Source organism: Papilio xuthus, unplaced genomic scaffold (assembly GCF_000836235.2).
Source record: "Papilio xuthus unplaced genomic scaffold, Pxut_1.1 DF824655.1, whole genome shotgun sequence".
Taxonomy (NCBI): Eukaryota; Metazoa; Arthropoda; class Insecta; order Lepidoptera; family Papilionidae; genus Papilio; species Papilio xuthus.
Window position 1 is genome coordinate 478,889 of NW_013533994.1, and position 22,304 is coordinate 501,192.

The 22,304-nt window shown below is 36.5% G+C and overlaps 1 protein-coding gene across 1 annotated transcript in view; it reads right to left on the bottom strand.

Moving 5' to 3' along the window:
• The window catches only part of by (focal adhesion protein tensin), a 79,342-nt gene that overhangs the window by 5,292 nt on the left and 51,746 nt on the right, over positions 1–22,304 (bottom strand). Inside the window, exons 6-13 of the mRNA XM_013325807.1 lie at positions 14,348–14,404; positions 12,740–12,916; positions 12,270–12,466; positions 11,605–11,754; positions 11,227–11,390; positions 10,774–11,004; positions 9,656–9,835; positions 2,574–3,150 (exon numbers count right to left, since the gene is read on the bottom strand). Coding sequence (XP_013181261.1) covers positions 2,574–3,150; positions 9,656–9,835; positions 10,774–11,004; positions 11,227–11,390; positions 11,605–11,754; positions 12,270–12,466; positions 12,740–12,916; positions 14,348–14,404 — 1,733 coding nt within the window. The remainder of the gene's footprint in view (positions 1–2,573; positions 3,151–9,655; positions 9,836–10,773; positions 11,005–11,226; positions 11,391–11,604; positions 11,755–12,269; positions 12,467–12,739; positions 12,917–14,347; positions 14,405–22,304) is intronic.

Consider the following 22,304-nt stretch of genomic DNA (forward strand, 5'->3'; position numbering starts at 1 on the left):
ATCTTAAAGTCTAATAAATCATCAAAAACAAATACTTAATCGTTTTTATCATTATCGCTCCTGATTAGAAAACAGTACTGATTGTTTATAAATAGCTTACCAAATAATATATTTCCATCAACCTCAAAAGTCAAGTAGTAAAATATATTTTTTTTAAAACATACGCATAGAGAACATAAAACAATGTAAATTATGTTTTATATTAATTGGCGCCGTCTTTAGTAGTTCAGTCACGTACAGAAGTAATTCAAGAAACCTTGCGAGCTGTCAGTCAGCTGGGCATAAATAATCCGCAACAGACGGCAGTGCGGTGTGGTGCGGTGTGGGCAAGTGTGGTACGGTTTACATCTTATGGCCCACGCTTCACGTAGCTATTAATTAAGTATACTTCCGTTTACATAAACAATTTTATCAAATACCTCTCTATTATCTAATAAGTTTTGAATTCTACGTTGACAACTATTTCTGTATTCACGACACAGTAGTTCTGTTGCGATTACGTGTTATATAATAGAAAAAGGTATGTTTACTTATAAAGAATTATTTTAACTGATTTAATTTTATTTGTACTTCTAAAGTGCAATAAGCAATACGATCGCAAAAATACTCTATATTCTAAAATTCTCTATCTCTCTCTCTCTAAAAATTCTCTATATATAATACTTAAAGCTTATTATAGGTCGATACAAGTGTACATTGTAAGCAGTCACATCCTGATGAAAAACGAAATACATAAATTATATTTGAAGAGATAAAAGTCCGTGCAAAGATACCTAAAATGGAGCGTTCGTTAATATTTATTAAAATACAAAACTGCCCTTGAAATGTCTATCTAACCGTCGGTTTCCACAGCATGGTATACCTCCCAACTATTATCTCGTATTTTTTTAAATTTTTTTTTAAATTCAAAGACTATGAGAGTGATGATAATATTGTAAAGGTGCAGTGGAAACATACGGTTATGTTTACCATAACAGATTTTTTTTTGTGTTAAAATATTTTAAGTGTAAAGTCCTACTCGTTGTGTTTTGTAATCATTCAATTGCGCCCACGTGTCAGCCCACATATCAACGATCCATCATTATATCAATTAACAATCAGGACCGGTTAGAGTAACAAACAAGAGATCTCACAATTATCAATAAGTATTTTTATTAAGAAACTAGCTGTCGACTGCGACTCTTCCCGCGCGGTTTTGAAAAAAATAGTATCCTATGTGTTCTTCCAGACTATGTTCAATGCAATGCAATTCATTTCAATGCAATATGCAAAATTGCTAGTTCAGTCGTTCTGAAGAAACCTTCAAACGAACATCCCTTCGTCCATCCATCCATCTAAACATTCGCATTTATAATATCAGTAAGATAAGTAAGACAAGATCTTCAAAGCTAAATAAATAAAGCCAGCATAAAACAGTAACGCTCATGAATTACGAAGATTTTTTTATCAGATATTTGCTCTATGTTTAACAGTTCTGGAGTAGGCTTGTTTTGTACGTACACTCGAAACCATAGCCAACACAGTCGTCTACGATTCAAGTAAACAACACTTTGTATTCTCTCACATCTTAATTGTCTTTTAAAATGATTAACGAATATAGTATAGTGGAAGCGAATAAGATCGATATTCATTTCATTTTAAAGACCAATCTGTTTGGTGTTGGCATTTAAAGCATGTAATGACTTCAAACAACGAAGTACCAATAAGGATTAAAATTACGAAGCCATAAAAGGAGCTCGTAGTTTAATGGCCAGATTGGTTGGTGTACAATTTATAGCTCGTCTTCATTGACAGTGAAGTGGGTCAAGCGGAACGCGACTAAATAAATTAACTGAACGAATACACTGTTGAGGATGACTCGATGGCTACAAATTAAAGACTATTCAAATTTTGTAGAACAAAGAACTAAGGTATTCCTTCATGTATATATTTTATCCTTATTGCAATATGTGTACCGAAATAAAAATCTCGTTAAATTTACTTTTAAAGGTCACACAAATGTTTATTGTAGTCGATAAAAATACGAATTGTGTGGGGATTCAATGTAAGTTCAGTTTATTTAATGTAAACAAACAGCAAGACGGCGCTGTGGCGGCGTGGGCGCGTAACCTCCGTCAGACACATGTTCACAGTTCACACATACCACGCTCGCTTCCTTTTTTATTTATTTAAACACATTTATTAGAAAAAAAACGCGCGACAGTAAAGTCTTTAATATTCCTGGTTATAATTATTTGTTTCTATTATTAATAAACATTGCACACGTGCGATTTAATCATTAAGTCTGTTTATGATGGTAAATGAAAATTTGGGATTTTTATGTGCGCCACAGATGTACCGACCCACAAAAACATAAACTATATCACTAGAACATATATGTATTATAACATAAATAGGAATGTTCGAATCGCAATGAAACGGGCTTTGGGAAATTTTCTCAAGTTATTGCAATTATTTCTATTTTTTGTTAACATTTTTAGTGACAACAAAGTATGCGAAGTAGATTCAATTATGGCATTTACCTGCTCACATTTCAATCTCATGAAAAAAAAAATTTTTATTTTTATACTAACCGTCCATTTTGTGTTGGAGAGGATTGTCTTGGTGTGGTGGAGTTGGTGATGACTTGTTCTTGAGAGAACTTGCGGAAAGTGACAGGCGAGAGCGGAGCGTGCGGTGGGGGCGGCGGCGAGGGCGAGGGCGGCTCAGGGCTGGCAGGGCGATAGGCGCGCCGCACCAGCTCGGGGCTGGCCAGCCGGTGCGTGGAGCGTAGCATGCCGGGCCGCAGGCCGGGTGCACCGTAGGTGAAGGGCGCGGAGTCGGCGCGCGCGTGGTACGGTATGTCGGCGACGCGGTCGGCGGGCGACTGCGCTGTGCCGGCGGCTGGCGGTGGGTCGGGCAGCGCGCTCACCGTGCGTAGCATATCACCGAGCAGCGCGTCCAGCTCGTCTGGTGGGCTGGGGGCTGCGCGGCGGCCCGCCGACGATATGCCCGAGTCCATGGAGGCGCTTAGCGGCGAGGAGGTGCCGCCAGCGCGCACCACCGTGGCGTAGATGGAGCCGTCCAGCGGTCCGAACGTGTGCGCAGCCTCCGCACCCTCGCCTGCTTCCCCTCCTGATCCGGAACCCTCCGCGCTGCCGTTGTTGTCACCTGCACCAAAATGGAAATGTCATATTTATAAAACCGGCTAATTGACATCACGCACAAATTAAGGAGTACCTTTAACATATCAATAGACTCATAACTGACTGGATCGTCCCAGTTTCGCTTTTAGATAACGTCTCGCTTCGATGCAACGTCTTAAGCAACACTTTAATTATGAATAGCTTTTAAATTGGATCGCATTCGTTCTATTGAGCCGCTTGTGCGTTTGCTAAATTACCGCTAAGTGTCTAACCCACGTAAATGCCTTAAATGAAATTTAATCATGTTTACCGACTTGCTGCAAAAACAATTTATAACAAAACAACCAAGTCGATATGTGAAAAAAAACTGTATTTTTCAACTATAACACCAGACATTAATTAGACCAGCTGGGAAACAGACTATTCATTAACTGGTTACTGAGTGGCGACAGGGAACGTGTTCAGTTAGTACAAGTGTATGTCGTGCGGCGGCAACGGCAGACTGCTTCCGTACAAGGAGTAAGTTCGCTTCCCGTTATCCGCGTCCCGGTTGTCCTGCACGTCACCGTTGTCTCACGGAATGTGGGAGATCGCTCCCTTTGAATCACTGATATGTATAATAATAGTAAGTAGTCAGAAACTAATAATAAAATGTAGACATAAATATGAACGATATTGAAATACAGTCAAGCACATATTTACAGAACTAGAAGAAGAAAAATAGAAAACTAAAAGGAAATCTTCGCAATATACATGATTGTTTGTATTTCTCTTCATTGCGTAGAAGGTCATTGTTATTCGAGTGAATAATATAATATTTATTAAGTTTATTACGTGTAACGCTCGATATTTTTAATATTATATGAGATCTTGTTTAGTGGTGTACAATAAAAAATGATATAAAACACGGTATTGTAGTCAAGTACGAGTATTATTAGTGTTATGAGTAATGTCTCGTTGTTCGTATAAATAATTAATGTTTACAACAATAAGAATATCTGCGTTTACGCGCTTTTTGGCTGTACGATTGTTTTTATTATTTACAAAATTTGCATCACTCTATGCCGAAGAAAACCGCAGAATTAAAAAAAAGCTTAATTAGTAGTCATGTGTTCTTCCAGAGTATTTCCTACATGTATGCCAAATTTTATCGAGATTCAGCCGTTCTGGAGATACCTTCAAATAAAAATCCATCAGTCCATACATACATCTAAACATTCGCATTTATAATATTAGTATGCTTATATAAGCAATTATTAAATTAGACATTTTTTTCCGAAAACTCAAACTTCCGTTATGATGTTGCAAAACATATTTATGTAAAAAAAAGATTGAATCTACAACATTCTGATTAAACCAAATCAGTTAAGCTAGATATCGGTACAGATTGCATAAATACATAAATAATTCATTATTTTGTGAATGAACGCGTTTTAATGTGTTTTAAAAGCGATCAGTGTGTCGAGTCGATTACGAAACAGTCCGGCTTGATGTTGTCAATAACGCAATTAGCGTGAAGGTATCACGTCTACCGGCGCCTTGTGAGAAAGAACAGTTTATTTCTGTTGTGTCAACCGAAATAACGCGGCTATAGTAACTCGGGAGACTGGGTTACGAAACAAGTAAGGAAGAGGATGCGCGCTCCGCCAAGCCTACGTCCTCGTCTGCATAATCTTACGCACCATCTGCCACTAATTGGTAAGAAATAGTTTTCGAAACTTCAAATGAACAAATCCAATTAGTTACCGCGTACATCTTTAAACGTCTTAATTTAACTACGGTTAGTAAAATGTAAATATGTACCACTATAAAATGTGTTAGTCAATTAAAACAGGTTAAATTTCTTTAAGGAAAATGCTAACTTTAATACGTAATCTTTTTTAAAGCAGTTTTAACGTGGAAATTTATCAAGACTGGATATTATTTAAGTAGTACGTTTCTGTCTTCGGTCAACAGCTTTAATTGATATTTTCTAGACTTTAGTTTTTCTGTTCATTAGTTGCTGGTACTATCTAAAGTTATTATTCTGTGTTTGTAACTTATATAACAAGCCATTGTATTTAAATATATAAAATGTAAGCGTCTTTACGCATACATAAAATGCTACGATGTAACCACAGTTGGGAATAACATAGACTCAAGTAACTTAAGGTTAATATAGTTTCAAATTGGCCATGAGAATGAAGCTTTTAGATAAGGAACTAAATGGTCCCAACAACTAATCATTTGTAGTAGTACTCAGATTAGACGTGGAACTGATTTGTTCTATACTGGCAGTAGGCTATAGAGGTGAGCGCGGTTTATGTCGGGGCAGTGATGTCATCGTACAGACCTCGATGTTTCTACGAACCTAAGAACTATATTATTATTACCCCTCACGTTACCATCGTTATCTTCGCTCGTTAGCCGCGAGCTTAGCCTCAGATTGCAACCTGTTTTGGTCTTTTACATTTTTGTCCGTATTAAAATTATGACTCGCTTAGATACACGTTTAGCATATTTTAGAAATATCGCTACGTGTCCGTGCCCCGAATGAAAATGACTCGAAAAACAACTTTTGGCAAGCTTAAAAAATTCTAAGAAATTTACAAGTTTTGTGATCCAAATTTGGACGTAAATTGTTCGCGATATGAAAGGAATTTAGAAAGGTGATAATTATAAAGAAGTCGTAAATACTTTCGGGTCTGCAAGACTGACAAAAACAAATAACAAAAAACCAATACTTTTTATCTATAAATAATAAGTGATATTAATACATTTAGGATATTGTTAACATTACTAGGTCATGGACGATTCTTACCTTCTACCTATATATTACAATGAGATGTAAGTCCAATGAACAGTATTTCCGGTTCCCGGCGGCATTATTTGTACAGTAACTTGAACATTACGGCACATATGTCACAGCACGCACACGTGCACCGCAAGGGCGCCTCACTTGTTGACTGCCGGTACCGCGGAAACATCCCTACTATCGATAAATAACGTAAGGACTGCTTTCATCTCGTAATGAATGAACGTATGCAACTTGCATTACGTTATAGAGCTTTACCATTTATCGATATATCGACATTTAAATAATACGCCGCGCCGGAGTCGTTTTGCATATCGCAGATAAAGATTTAAGACGTTCTATAGCAGACCTGTTTATTTATTTTGTGCAACCACAAGTGACGTCATTATACACTCGTGCGTGAGAAGTGAAGTGAATTCATTGAAATACGATTGAATATAGTTACTACATCTTATATTAATCTTCATTTAATTACCTTTATGTGCTAAGAACATTACTCTTGACTCGCTATATATTATTTCTTATACTGTTTACTCTATGGTATAGGTACTTCAAAGTTACACAAAACTCTAGACGTACAAAGAACTTCCTTATTTAGTCAAATAAAGAATAGGCACTATTGTTTACAATGAAATACGAATCGTACACCAATCGAACTAAACAACAACAACGTGTGAAGTGAATTAATCAAAAAGTCGACCACGATGAAAGTAAGATTAGAGGCGCCGATGTCGGTTCATTGGAGAAACGGAGTGTGTCGAATGGAGAAATGAAATGAGCGTTGCGAAGGGCCGTCGAGTCGGCCGGCCGGGGACATCCGTCAGCGATTCACCACGCCGGACAATTAGACGCATCGCCCCGGCGCCAATACTCCCACACTGATCACACATTAACGAACAATCGACTCGAACAAAACCAACACTATTTCCCTTTGATTCGTCGTATTAAAGTTCCAACCATAACGAAAAAACAATAAAATCTTTACTTATGAGTTTGGAAACCCTACAATACGTACAATGGGATTTCAATTTAATTAATTAGATTCGGTTAATCAGTTCTACTAATTTTATATAAGCACAATGAAAATTGATTTAGTTGATAATGGATATCACCATCGAGGAAATATTGGAATATTAAAAAGAATTACGTTCTACTCACCTAAATCCGTTCTCAATAGGCAAAGCCACATACAGCGTATCGTCTATTTATCACACACATCTATCACAGAACAGCTATCGAAGAGCACTGTAAGCTTTCAGATTACGTTTTATCACGTTAATCGAAGTTGATAGCGTTTGTCGGCGCAGCGGACACGACTGGGCGGGCGGCGACGGCTGGGCGCTGTCTAAAATAAACCGGGCACCTGCACCGCAACCGAGCAGCGCGACCTGGCCGCTAACCGCTGCTCTTTAAACTGTTCAAATGACACAATTCCCTATCCCACAATGTTATGACACAACAACATATTACTCTAAATACACAGTAACTCAATATCAACAAAATATGAATCGAACGCTGTCGCTTGTCGCTAGTTTATTTTAAGCACGCCTATTAACAGAATGCATGAAGCAAGAAATTGAAATTTGTCGCTGTTAAGATTATTAAATGTTTCATTGTGAGTATTTCATTTGCATTTAGTCGAATTATACTTAAATCTGAATTTGTATTTCGATTAGTCATTAAGTGTAAATATTTCCGAGTCAACTTTTTATATCACGAGGTGACAATCGAGCAAGTGGTGATTTACTTATATACACACTTTATAATATTGTATAATACGTATGTATTTGCAAAAATATCTGTTTGTATTTATATTAAACGAAGCTAGGATAAGCTGCTAAAGTGATAACTTTTAACATAAATGTTCCTTCTTCCTTGACGTGAACTGACTCAGAAATTTCACTATTGATTATCGCGAAACTATCCAATTGTATAATATCTCTTCAAAAGATATCCAGTAAGTAGGAAGTTGTCTGATACTATATTACCACGTTTAGTTAATGTAGCTAAATAGATAGCTAATAGTAAAAGCATCTACTGAGCCTCTGACAATGTAACAAATCACAGGTTATGTCGTGATTCAATAGCTCCTCTGTTGTCGGCGAGCATTTGCTATCGCCACAAGGAGTACCAACTTGGGTAGCTGTTAACGGAAATAGACTGAAAATTACGGATGTTGTAGCAATAAAGTGGTACTTTGGTACTATGCTTAGCTCTTGTGGCGCACTTACATTCGTTACTCGTATAACTTTACGGAGCTCATTAAGTTTGAAATAGTTCAGAGTTCTGTCATTCAGTAAGCCTTTATCATTAATTAAATCTTTTTACTCAAAATATAATACAAAAGATAAAGAACTTTCATCTAATTTGTTAAAAAGATTGTTAGTCTTAAATTATCTTTAACAGTCTGTTTATTATTTCTATTTAGAGATACAAATAGTCTGACATAATTGCGGTTAATGAATTCCATTCCTATCGATGCTTTGCGGTTGCAGAACAGAAGTGAATGTTTTATCTATAAAAGTTTTATTACGTAAACATGTTATGCGTAAAACAATTTAGTCGTTGTTCTTGAAATATAATAAAAAAAAAACTTTAACGTCTTTCAACCAAACACGTTGAGCGCCACGCGTATTTCTAAGACAATCCCGTTCAGGCCACGAGCGCCGCTTATACGCACTGGTATTAAAGGGCCGGTGTTTCCTATCGCAGTGCAAAATAGTTTACATTTTTAACGTTATACCTATAGGCTTTGTTTCAACACGTTACGCGCCAAGTCTGTTTTGTTTTTCAGATAAAATTTCCTCGAAATGGATTCGTGGCCGTTATTCTTTTTGCAACAAATCAATTCATTACAGTTCAAATGTCTAGTGTCAGCCACCGATAGCTGGCGTGGCGCTCAACGTGTTAAGGATAACATTAAGACAAGGAATTTGTAAGCTATCAGTTTTTTTCCTTTTAATTTGGGTCCTGATGTGATAGCTCATCTGGGTTTAAAAACCTAAACATATTTGACATGTTACCGTAGGTTTCTGAGACAAAATCCCCGCCTAAACATATTATTATGTCTTTTTTGTCAAATATTTATAATGACAGGGATGACGAAATGTTTTATGCAGAAATTTTGACGTTAAATAATTTTAATAAATAAGTATTAACGAGTAACAGGGTGTCGAACAGTTCTATCATAATACCACTTGAGTTTATTCATCGCCGTTTTCTTAAGCATTATATTTATAGAGTGGTATTTATTTATGGGATCATATTAAGTCATCTGCTATCGACATAAATCTCCGGAGACGCAGTCGCCATATTTAGAAGTTATTATTATCGTCTATTTATAAACGTGTTCTTTTAATTAACGAACGTAGGTACTTATTTCTTACATAGATTTTATGATATCTGTAGCGTTGAAGCGTAACTGATAATTGATTTATTAATATATTATTTCAAATTTCTTAAATTTAAAGTAAAAGTAAGAAACGAATTTAAATTAAAATTTTAATGTGTGTCACTGTTGTTTTTTTAATAGTTTGCTATATTTTTTTCTAAATGATTTTAAAGTTGTATTCAGTGTTTCTTGAGAATTTTCTGTGTTGAATATTTTAGCCTTAGAACACTGGTATTGTCCAGAATCAAATAAATTTGATTACACTAGTGAAATATACAACAGACTTTGTAACTTTTTTTCAGCAAATTTATAAAATATGTGTAAAGCTTTATAAGGAATACTGACCAGTGTCGTCGTCAGTAAGCGTGGAGAGAGGTCGCAGATGCTCCAGAGAATCGGCGCGGGCGATGGCATCGGGTGCGGCGCGCAGAGGTGCAGCTGGCGTGGGCGCAGGCGCAGCGCCGCCGCCACCTTCGCCCCGCACAAACACCAGCTCCACGGCCCCATCGCAAGGGAAAGATGCTTCTATACAATAAAAAGAAACACGACTTAATGTATTGTGTTGATATCTTTCCCGGCATAATCTGAATACAAGCTTCTTTAAGTAAAGACTATGCAACTTTGCCTACTTCACCTACTTAAGTAGTTGTTTGCCTAGTTAGGAAAAGATATAGTACAACCTAGAACTCTAATTTACTCGATTAGTTAGTACATTTTACAATATGGATTCTTATTGAAATAACAAGTAAATTAACAAATATTATTATTTCAATCAAATAAGATGTTTTTAATATAAACAGTTATTGTGCTCAACTGTTTCAATCTTTACCATTTTCTTTTGTAAATTCATTTTAAAATTTTGTGGCATCGTAAAAGTATCTTCATAAAGATGAGCGAATTTAATTTTACAGGTTTAAATAGTTTTTAATATTTTTATAACGGTAAAATTTTAAGTAGGTACAACATGAATACGTGTGTTAACTGTGTTCATTGTAACGAGACCGCTTTATGCGAAGATGCAGCAATTACTGTGTTTTAATCACTTATATTTAATGAGATATAAAACTTACAATTTAATAATTTATACATACCACATAAAACACACATTTTTATATATATATATATATATTACTACATACATTTTTAGCACTTAACCTTTTTTCCTTCTTGTAATGTTAAAAAGCTTAACTGTTTTTTTCCATAATTACGACTTTAATTAAAAATACGAATAAATACATTAGTACTCTTCTTTTAAGAGATCATTCAAGACTTTATTTAAGTTTGATTTAAGCGCGTAATTTCTTTTTGTTTTTAAGGGTTCCTGGTAGGATTAAGACAATGGCGTGTTTTACTGACTCGACCAAGAGAAGAGTTAATACGTGATAGATAAATGGCAGGAAACATGCTTTGCATTACACTAAGACAAATGTGTTGAACATAAAGAATAAGTGGGATAAAGTTACCATGCGCAGCATGGTCTAGCTGTTGCTTAGTGAAAGAGAGCGTATGGTCGGCGACTGCACACGTGTGGAACTGGCAGGCAAAGACGAGCTGGCGGGTCGTTGGTGAATGTGGTGCGTGCGTGGGGTGCGGCGCGTGCGCGGGGCGGCGGTAAGCGCGCACCAGCACGTCGCCACGCAACGCCAGCCGCCCCACGCCCACCGTCCACCCGCCGCCGCTCACCATGTACAGACCTGCAGGACCACCCCGAATGCACTCGTCAATGAACAAAGTTCTAAGGTAAGGTGAAATTAATTTTTATAGAAGATCATGCTATTATTTGCAACGCAATGATTTCTTGGACAATCCATTCAATGTAACAATTAATTCCGATTTAATGTAACTAGAGGAAACTGAATATAGAGAAAGGAGGGGTAAGTATAGTGAAATTCCATTAACGAGTGATCAGCACTTACCAGAGGTGTATACGCAGACGAAGTTCTCGTATATCTTTAGGAAGGCGATTGTGGGTGCAGCAGAAGGCGCCAGTGCACCTGCCACGCTGACGTGCGTCAGTTGCAGGGGCGCGGAATTGACGCGGATCTGACCCGCCAGCAGACCCGCGAATGTGTCGATATACCTGTATACACGCACATAATTTAGTTCATTTGATTTATAACATAGGGTTAACTTTACCACTAATTGTTCCTTTATTTGCAGATCAAAATTTCTTAACCAACAATTACTGTTACACTACTCGCAGAATCGCATCAATTGTACAATGGCAAGTTAGGCATGGCGCATTAGGGTATTTGTCAATATTATTACTAATTTGGTAGCCATAGGTAGGTTACCTTTTGTTAGAAGGCAAGTGAAAGACGGGCACGCGGTCGTCGAGGTAGCGGCGCATGGCGTAGCGGTCAAGCGCGTGTTCAGGCGCGCCGCAGATAGCAGAGTAGTGCATGTAGGCTGCCACCAGCACGCCCAGCCGCTCGCGGTTACCCCTGTACCAAAACGGGAACATTACAACACACTTATACAAGAATGCAGAAAAGCGGCTTAATTATTATTGATTTTGTGACCGCTTCCTACTGATTATTTACCATTATAATTTTTAAGGCAAGATGTAGTGTGATGTGTGTAAAACAAATGTGAAATCAACAGTAAATACATTGGTTTAGGCGTGGTTAGCGACACACCGTTACACCGCCCATACGCACCGTGGGAACTACTGAATTGTTTACCAAAGCAGATTGGTATTCTTGTTTTTTCACGCCTAGCTAATGGACAAATTGTACGCGATTACATCTTGATGAATTTCAGTGTTACATTACATTCTTGACAATTTATTGACTTAAAGTGCTACGTATAGGACTGTGGTATTGAACATCAATGTCGAACAGAACAGAAACTGTCGCAACTGAGGTGGATTTAATGTCCAAAGTTTTATTTAATCCTATCGCTATTAGCTTTATACATCCAAGATTGTGATATTGTGTACAGGGGAATATAATATTACCAGGCGAGCAGCACGGCGACATTTCTAGGATGTGCGGCGAGCCAGCTCTCGATGTCCTTGCAGGCTGCGCACAGGCGCTCAAGTGGCGGAGCGAGCTCACCCGGCCAGCCCAGGCCACGCGCGCGACCGAACACCGTGCGCGCCACTCCCTCCTCGCACCCGCCGCATTCCTCGCCGCCACCACTCACCTCGAACACCTGCAATCATGGGATCAGTCATTTAGCTTTCGTAGAGTAGAAGGCAGCAACAGAGAATAAAGAGGAGTTGATTTCAATTCATTCTTCAAAGCAAAAATAACAATTTATTCATGACTAGCAAATACCACAGGTCTTTTGGGTTACTCGTGTTTTTTTTAGATTTTGATTAACTGGTCAGGATCTCAATGCTCATTATGATGAATACATCAGTTACTTGGTGTCTATGCTTGTATAGTTTCGTTCCTTATATCCTAGCTACAAAGTGTATCTCACCATGAAATGCTCGCCGTGCTTGTTGGTAAGCATGTGTGCGGCCTGAGCCTCGGCATGTGCGTCTCTGTGCGGTAAGTGCAGCGCCAGCATGCGCTCCGCCACATAACACAGGTCCAGCCGCCCCGCAGAGCCCGCGCCTCCCGCACCACTCGGGTAGCTCGCTGACCGTGCCGCGCCCTGCCAACAACAATATAGTAACATCTATAAGTTTTAGACAAATATTAAAGTGATAAATATGAAGTTATCATCAAAATTATTATAAATAAGGAAAAAAAATTGGTATTGTTTTGAGTAATAATTTTAGTAAGTACATCTACCAGACCTTATTCCACTCTCGTATTGTCGGCGCACAAGGATTTAAAACCTCAATTTTAGTATGTCCATGAAAACAATTATTATTGGACGGAACATAATAACATTATTCTAAGTTAGTTGTTATAAAGTCGACGAGAACAGGTTTGCGATTGAATCGTATTATTATTCGCTTTGCAATCCAGTCTAACAATGATTTTATCAGCACAACGTAACGCACGATTAATGAAGAAACGTGCGTAGGTAAAGAACATGCCTAAAGTTTCTAGAGTAAATAGAGAAAATAAGAGATTTGTTTTGATGCGTTTATGTTAGATTAAACACAAAATATTGTAGGCGGTGCGACATGACGGTGACGCTGTGAGAGTGACACGGTAGTGTGGGAGGTAGAAAACGCATAACGATACTTCGGATTTTACGGAAGATAAGATCAGTCGAAATGTGTCACTAACCAAATTCTAATACAATAACTACGAACTTTAATTTGCTTAACGGATAGACACTGTTTAATCGAAAACTCTGACGGTCTCTACCGAATTAATATAATCTATGTAACGTATCGTAGCTAGAGACATCGCAATGACATTGCAAATCTATATCTTTTAATTACCTTCTTGTTAGAATATGGAAAGCAAGAACCAATTTATCTATTCCCAGTTTCAGTTATTAAGGATAAAATGGCAAAGAATTCTTACGAATGTACTTCAATAAAAAAGACAATATTAACAACGAGCATTAAAGTACAGAGTTTAAACCACAGCCATAATCATTCATTTTCCTTTTGAATTATAATATTTACTGCAAATACACGTGCGCAAGCGCCGTTTGTCTTGTTTCGAAACGTAATAATAGTACAATGTGATAAACAGCTCTCTAACAATTCGTTACATCTGAATGATTATCATGAAATAGCCTTGAAAGCATTTACATATCAAAGAAACGTTTAAATCTTTGCAAATACATACTAAAATATGTTATTTTTGAGTAATAAAATTTTCATGTTAAATTTGTGAGATACTAAAAAGAACGAAGATCGAGTTATCTAATTTCAAATTGGAACATATTTTTGATGAAGTCATATTGCATAACGAATCACATAAAATATTTGTTGCACAAAATACATTTTGAATCCGTTCGTAAAGAAGAGACAGGATTTTAATAAACTTCTCCTAAATTTAAAGCATATAAAACTTAAAATAATTATGGGCAATGTGCCCAAAATTAAGTTTTAGATAGTTTCACAAGTCAGACAAATCTACTTCTAAAAAATTACTAGAAGAATGTATTTAAACTTACATATTCTCTGGAGGGTGCAGGCGTCCCTGGAGTGACAGGCGCGCTTACTGCACGAGTCTGGAACAATTAAACGTTTAATTACTAAGCGAATTCATAAATACAGGAACACATATATACCTTTTTTTTCAGAGGGTGAAAGAGTTTACCTACAACATATTTTTCTACATTTATTTACAGCGGTGAAATACTTAAACTCGTACACCTCAGATCATAACTGAAATAATCAAAATATTCGTTTCTGTGATTATTGAATTGGTAAAGCACGCTTGGTTCAATATAATATATAAATCGTGTCATTCAAATAACATGTCTTTGTAATATTGAAGAGTGACAAGTGATTGCAACATTCGTGATTGCATTGTAGACGCGGAGCATTGAAATGCGAATCCCAAGGTCGGGGGCGACGCGACGTTCGAACGAAATCAAAAGTTCACTCTTTTTATTACAAAGTCAATCTCGCTTGACAAGTAATACAGCATTAAGTTTATTCTGAATATCAAAATGGCTATGTACTACTAAATGTTTGCAATAATATTATAATAATAAGTCTTTTCCGTACTTAATTTGTACTTAAAAAACGTTTCATAGAAATTGTAAAGAGGACCTTAAATACAAGGCGAACTTTCAAGTTGAACCAAATTACATTTGTAATAAAAATATGACCAGATATGTTTGAACAAGTATGTCTTAGGTAGAAACAATAAAGTATTTTTAAATTAAAGTACATTTATAATTATTTATTCGCAAAACTTTGAAGGAAAATTATATTCAACGATGTGTATTTATAGGATGTTTTAAAAGTCACCGTCGATAAAAGTACCGGTTGCTATATCGCGATCGGATGTTGGGATAGAGCTCAATAAGGTTGATAAATGAGCCCTTAAGCGGGGCGCGGCCTTAGTGATTACTGCAGGTTTCGCGGGGACGTTAGTTGTGCCTATCTTACATTATTAGGCCCATATTAATTTACATCTTGCCCGCAGTAAATCGAACCGGGAAAGTCAAAGCTAATAAAATAGCACGCTGTATGCATAAATTTATTGTTGTACAGTAACTACAAGAGTGAATATTATCTTGTAAATAATGTATGATTCTTACGGGGAAATTCAGCACGTCGAAATTAAAATATGCAGTACAACTCATTTCATTTGTTTAGTGTGCGTTATCGGATAACTGTAATATATGAATGTATATGCAAATACGTCCGGCGAGCGTACAAAGCGTTGCAATCCTCTGAAATTGGCATAATCCAATTACAGCCACAATCAAGTAACGGGCGCGGATTGCAGCTGGAGTGCAGCGTTCGCGCACCAAGCGCGCACAGACCTACACTCTTGTTATTTTTATACCTCGCACTAATCACCGCCCCCCGGCTTACATACTCCGGTTACTCGGTAAACAGGAACAACTGATTTATTTCCAATCGACCGCTGCGTTTAGAAATTGTTTATCTTACGTATGGTCTGGTAACATTCTCTGCACTGAACGCAATCAATTAGATGATAGAAATGTTTATTCTATGATTTTGTTGTGTGCAGTTATAAACAATTTGTCAAAGTTATAATTGGTCGCGAAAGACATAGTGTGATGATGGTCTAACCCAAAGATATCCTCACTTAATTGTTGCTGGACATTAGCGTTAAGGTATCCATTTTTGTGACCCATACCCGAGATTGCATCTTGATGCCATATTTATGTTTAAACTTCTACTAAGTATAGCGTCAAGAATACATTTACAATGATGTACATTAATTAAGTTATATAAAATTATAACTCAATAGACAAACCGTATATATCCTTTGTGGTAACAGAATATCGCGCATCCTTCCGCGCTGCAAGTAGAAAGCAGCGCGCCACAGTGCGAACGCGAGGCGATGCAGCGCACGAGCAGCCTCCGCGCCACAACTGCGTGTACCCCGCGGTCGCATCTTCCTCACTCAAACCTAGCGTCCTCAATATAGTCATCAAACCTCTAATTTTGCCACCAAACCGTCTCGATTTAAACGTTTCGATTTCCAATTTTAATGTCATTATTTACTACTTGATGTTTGCAATTATTTATCACTATAATAAACATCCATTTTAATTTTCTTCAGTTATGTTACCTTTATATAGTGAGTCCATAGAAAATTTAAGAGGTTTTGACTTTTAGCTCAAATCTAATTTAGTATCTTTTCTCTATGTAAATTATAATACATTTTTAAAAAGTTTTGCATATATTACTACATATCTAAAATATTACAAGGCAGATTGTTTATGAAAATAGCAAATATGATAAAAGTCGTATAGTCATTATAAACATTCTGTAAGTCAACAAGCAAGAGTCGTAAGTGCAAAAGGCGTCTGCATTTGAAGTGTTTGTGGCTGAGGCACGTGGAGTGTCCGTCCCTGCCAGGCATGCGCCCCGCACTGCGGCACCCGACTACCCGACGCACACTGATCCTTGCACGCACACATATACGTCGAACCAGAGTTCCAGACACAATGTTCAATTATCCTTACTGATCCCAAAATTAAATTATCAATTTTTGTACTATCCTGTTATAAAAAAAACGAATTTTTGATAACAATAATCCTAGTGTTTTTTTTCACAAATGAATGATTAGGTACATCTCGTTTACTGTACTAAGATCTGGTAAGAATTAATTGTATAATACTATGGTCGTATTGGTGTAAATTTGGATATAACCCTGACCTTCTTGAGTCAGACCTTGGTGTCGCGTGTCGGGCGCGTGCGGGGGTGAATAACCTTAGGAGAGGGGCTCGGCCAAATAAAAGAGCGTCACATTTACTCCGGCCAGATGAACATCGGTCACCGACTGTCGCCTCTCTTCACATCCTCACATAATGCTACAGTTTTGTCGCTATTCTTTTGTATGAACTGTACCTATTCAAGCTAATGTTTAGATCTGTATTGTACTATTGAATGCCTTCGTCTGCTTTAAAGAAACCGACGACGTAATTTGTTCAGACTTTTTTATTTTATTTCAGCGGTGAAATCCAGGGTCATTCTCGTAATTTTACGTAATTATTTCATATTTAGTACGTTGTCTGCTATAGTATAATTATAATAAGTAGGTGTTTTGATCATAAAAAAGTGCATTTAGCCTCATTAACATAATATAGAGAAACTTTAAAACCGTATTGCAATTTTTTTTAATTTAATTGCATGATATTAATTATTAATGCATGAATTATACATTTATAAATTTAAAATTTGATTCACCGTGTATTATGTAAATCATTGTGATAGTTAATATGTTACAAGCACTGACATATTCCTTGCTCTTATCACGTTATCTCGAATAATGTAATCGCCGTATATTGTTATACATTATCTCTCTTAATTGCCTGCCACATGTATGCCATTGGTTAAAACAATGTTATCTTTTATGTAAGTACACCTGCTTTAACATTTTAAAAAAAGAACACCTGTTTAATAAACATTAAATAATTAATTATGCAGAATACTTTTAAATATATTTTCATAATCACTTATTTTTTACAAAATGGGATGTCACTGCAATTTAATTTCGGCCATCACTTCTTTTATTTAATTTACTTTAAATTATAACAAAAGTCAACACGTGTTTAGTTAACGACACTTGTATTTAACAGCACTTCACTAAGAGTAGTCTCCAGGGAGTCATTTCAGTAAGCGCACATCGGGAGCCCTCTGCGGATGTTGAGGGTGCGCGAGTGTGGCGCGGCGGCCGGCGGCGGGAGAGGCACTGGCGCCGCGACGCTGCACCGCTCCGGCCAGACGTACGGCGCGACAACGCGTTGCTAGGCAACCGACGCCGTCTCTCCTGTCCCACATCCCTTTGTACTAGGGATGCTTTGCAGCTCTTTTTCGTTACTCAAGAGAGAGACGAGTCAAATATCACAGGGGATTGTCAAAATAAAAAAATATTTAGAATGTGATATGAAATTTTATTATAGCACATAGACATGGCTACTATTTATTCAAAAAAAGGAAGGGTTAGGTTTTACTCTTAATAAAAATCAAGTAATTTTTTTTCAATAAAAATATCTGCTTCAATTTAATCAAAATAACTATAAATAATAAAACATTGAGTTAAAAAGTATGAATGGACTCGTTTAAATTAAGTAGGCTGCGTAGTAGCCACGCTTCCGTAGTAAACGCGGCACTACGTCACCGCACTACGCCTTTACAAGTCGCCGCGCAAATGACATGTTTATTATTGTGTAATGAACGTACTCATAGCGATCTCTTATGATACTGCGTACACAAAAAATTAACCAACCTACATTTGGAACCAGTTACAAATTACTGTTAGCGACCATATTACAGATGAATATGTGACCAAGCTTTTTGGACAAAGAAGGTGGAACGAGTGCCAAAGTGAACAACATAATTGGAAGACTTAAGTAAATAAACTCAACTTTATAAAATCAAACGGTTTAAGATAACTTAAAACGAATCGTTAAAAATGTGTACGTTATTTAGTCTAATTTCATATACAGCGTTTGGATAAGTCAATACGTAGGTAAATACTTGAATTTGAACGCGAGTGCTGTTAAGAGGTGAAGCTCTAAGTAGTAAGTTAAGAGGTCTTACAAGCCCATCAATGGTAAGTACGCGAGCTGTCGCCTCTGGTCGCGCAGCTACAGGGCCACGTCGCGTTACTTCGGATTTGGGACGAAGTGTCACGGAGCCGATGTAAAAGCTTTCACTCTTCCTAAAGTGCAACTACAACAACGCTTAGAACAAGTTCGTTACGTTAGCTTAAATGAGTGAGGATTATTGTTATGTAAAATATTCCTTAGCAGAGTATTTTAGATCAAAACATAACCTCCTTCAGAGTCAAATTATTAAAACATAACCTTCATTTTGAAGTCGACTAAAAATTGACTTTTAAGGGACAGTAAATAAAGATGGTGTAATTTATATGCGATAGTGTCAAGAAGTTTAACGCTAGGAAAGTAAGGTCGATTTTTTTTTTGCTAATTATTAGTTAAATGGTACCATAATCTGCCTCCAAATCTTGATCATAAGAATCTTTAGTAGCAGAACACAGTCTATTTTATTTCTTATTGTTATTTATCTTTTTTTGTTAATATAATTATAAATGCAACTTCTATACATTGCAATTCATTTTAACTAGGAGTACTATTTACATAAATAAATAGAAAACAGTTTCTTATAATCAGTAAAGATAGATGCAAGTCGCATTTAGGAAGTGTTTTGGAAAGTGGAAAGCAAATTTAAATGATTACACGAACAGCGTAACGTCCGGCAACACCTCCGTACACTAATGTTTATACGTACAAATAATATTTACATAATAATTCTTTGAAATAAATATTACAGCGGCAGTCTTTTATTTCTTTTACAATAATATTACGATACGATATGGACATAAAGCAGGCGTAATTGTAGGAATTACGATAGCATTACCATCTTTGATCCAACAATTTATATAAATCACTCCGCCAACCTCTGTTATCTATTCCAGTACCCATAAAAATGCGATTCCAAGACGTCTATTTTAAACAATCACATGAACGTAACATTGTCTCGAAGCTTATCTTATAAGTCATTGCTAAAGAACCTTACACCACGTCTTCCTAAATACCTCTGGCACACATACTCGTTATTTACAAAGCAGTGTCCAGTTGCAGTTACATTAAGACATGACATTTCAATCGGCCGGGCGGGTCTAAAATGTATAGTGGGTGTGTGTCGGATGAGTGTCACGTGTTATCACACGATCACTAAAGAGAGCCTATTGTTTACAAGTCGAATCTTATTTACGACGTCGCGACTAACGAAGCATCGACTAGTGACACCTGACTCCTGATTATTATCTTGATCACTCCGGGTGGCCGTGTCAAAGATCCGAAATTTAAAAAAAAATATTTATGCTTTAATTAAGTAATTATTGCTTTAGGTACCGGGTAAGAATAAATAATATTATAATATAATTCTCATGTATTATAAGTATCTGAGAATTGTCACGTACAAAAGTAACGGTATGTTTTTACAGATTTTTCGGCAGTGGAAACTCACAGTATTAATCACAAGAATTGAAATACACAAACAAGAAAATCTTTGTTTTAATCTAAAGCGCAACCAAGTATGATTCATTTTAAAATTGTTTTCACGTTCTTTCGAAACTGCAAATCGAGTGATCATAAGGAAGTTACTTAATGTTCTTGATATATGAATCAAATAAAAATTCGTTTTAAAGTCAAGGATATAAATTTATGTTCGACCAGTATCAAAAGATCATTAGATTGCAAAATCCTGCATCAATTATTATATTATCTATACCAATATTATAAAGCAGAAGAGTTTGTTTGTTTAAACGCGCTAATCTCAGGAACTACTGGTCCGATTTGAAAAAATCTTTTTTGTTGGATAGTCCATTTATAGAGGAAGGCTTTAAGGCTTTATAACATTATGCTGCGATTTTTTTTTTAATTTCGCGCGGACTGAGTCGCGGGCGATAGGTAATGAAGTATAAAAGAAACACATTAATATTCGTATGTAATTCTTTATCATTTGTCAAATTAAAACGTAACCAAAACAGGTAATAAATAGGCGTAAGTAATGTTTGTTTATACTGATACGTCATGATGAGATCATAGACTGTAAATAAAAATTCAAGATGCCTAGCCTCGATAGCGCCGGTGCCCGGGCAAACCTTGAATGTATTAAAATTCCAAAGAGTTCGCACTAGTAGCAATTCTCTAGAATAGATAAATATTTTGCGTTACGTAAGTTGCCAGATTATGCACTGCCGGCTAATGCCAGCAATTCAATTTCATGCAAACTCACGTATGAACATGATTAGTTATTTATATAATTGGATCGGAATAAAATATCAATAGGTTGGTAAAATAAAATTAATCACAGTTTTTGAATGAAACATAGAATGTCACATAGAAATCCGTCTACCCCCTTTGGAACACAGGTTGAGTTTTGTTGTTTTTTTTTAATTTTAAGGTAATTTTTAATAACAACGAAATTATTTCTCGTATCCTAATAAAGAACACTGCATTGAATATTTTTTTTTATTGAAAATATTCACACTTACGACAAACAAAATAATATACAAAAATGCGTTTTGTATTTGAGTTTCTTATTTGGACGCACTATCTACCTGCTGCTACTCCGGTTCCTAATTTATTCATTCTTAGCTTCCAGAGCTAAAATACGACCTCATCTGCGTATATCCCTTTCTCTGAACGAATCTTTTATTCATGAAGCTCGCGCGATTTTCTTTGTGATTTAATTTCGTAGCTTCGAAAACTAATATATCTACTTTATTTGCCTAAGTCGAAAATTTAATTTCGTGCAATCCATATTTTTCCTACTTCTCCTATTTTACTAAATAGTCTGTGCAGTTAAAACTGAAAGTGTATTCCTGTCTTTACGAAGCAAACATAATTTCAGTATGTATAATATCATACATTAGTATGTGTTGTATTAAACGGCAATGGGAGCTCGTAGAGGTCGGAAATGAAATCGACAGTCACTCACAGACACAATTACCTCAATAAAATCGTACGAGGGTCGGATTCGGCGCAGTCAGTTCGGAAATGGCTCTAATGACTTTCAGTCTATTCATTGTACCTCCATTATGAACTGAACTAGAGGTGTACACATTTTGTGCGGAAAGACATTTTAAATTAAAATCAATGGAAAATTTGGTCACTTATAATGTAACTAAGACAAAATACAGATTAATAAAAGAAACAGCATTTGGCGATATTAAACATAATCTTACTAATAATATAAATGACAAAGTTTAGATGTATGGATGGATGTTTGTTAGAAGGTATCTCCAGGACGACGCAACGTATTTTGAGGTAATTTGGCATTGATGTCAAACATAGTCTGGAAGAACACATAGTCTACTATTTAAGTATTTTAACTACGCGCGGACGGAGTCTCGGGCGATCTAGTCTTGAATAAAGTCTTGTACCA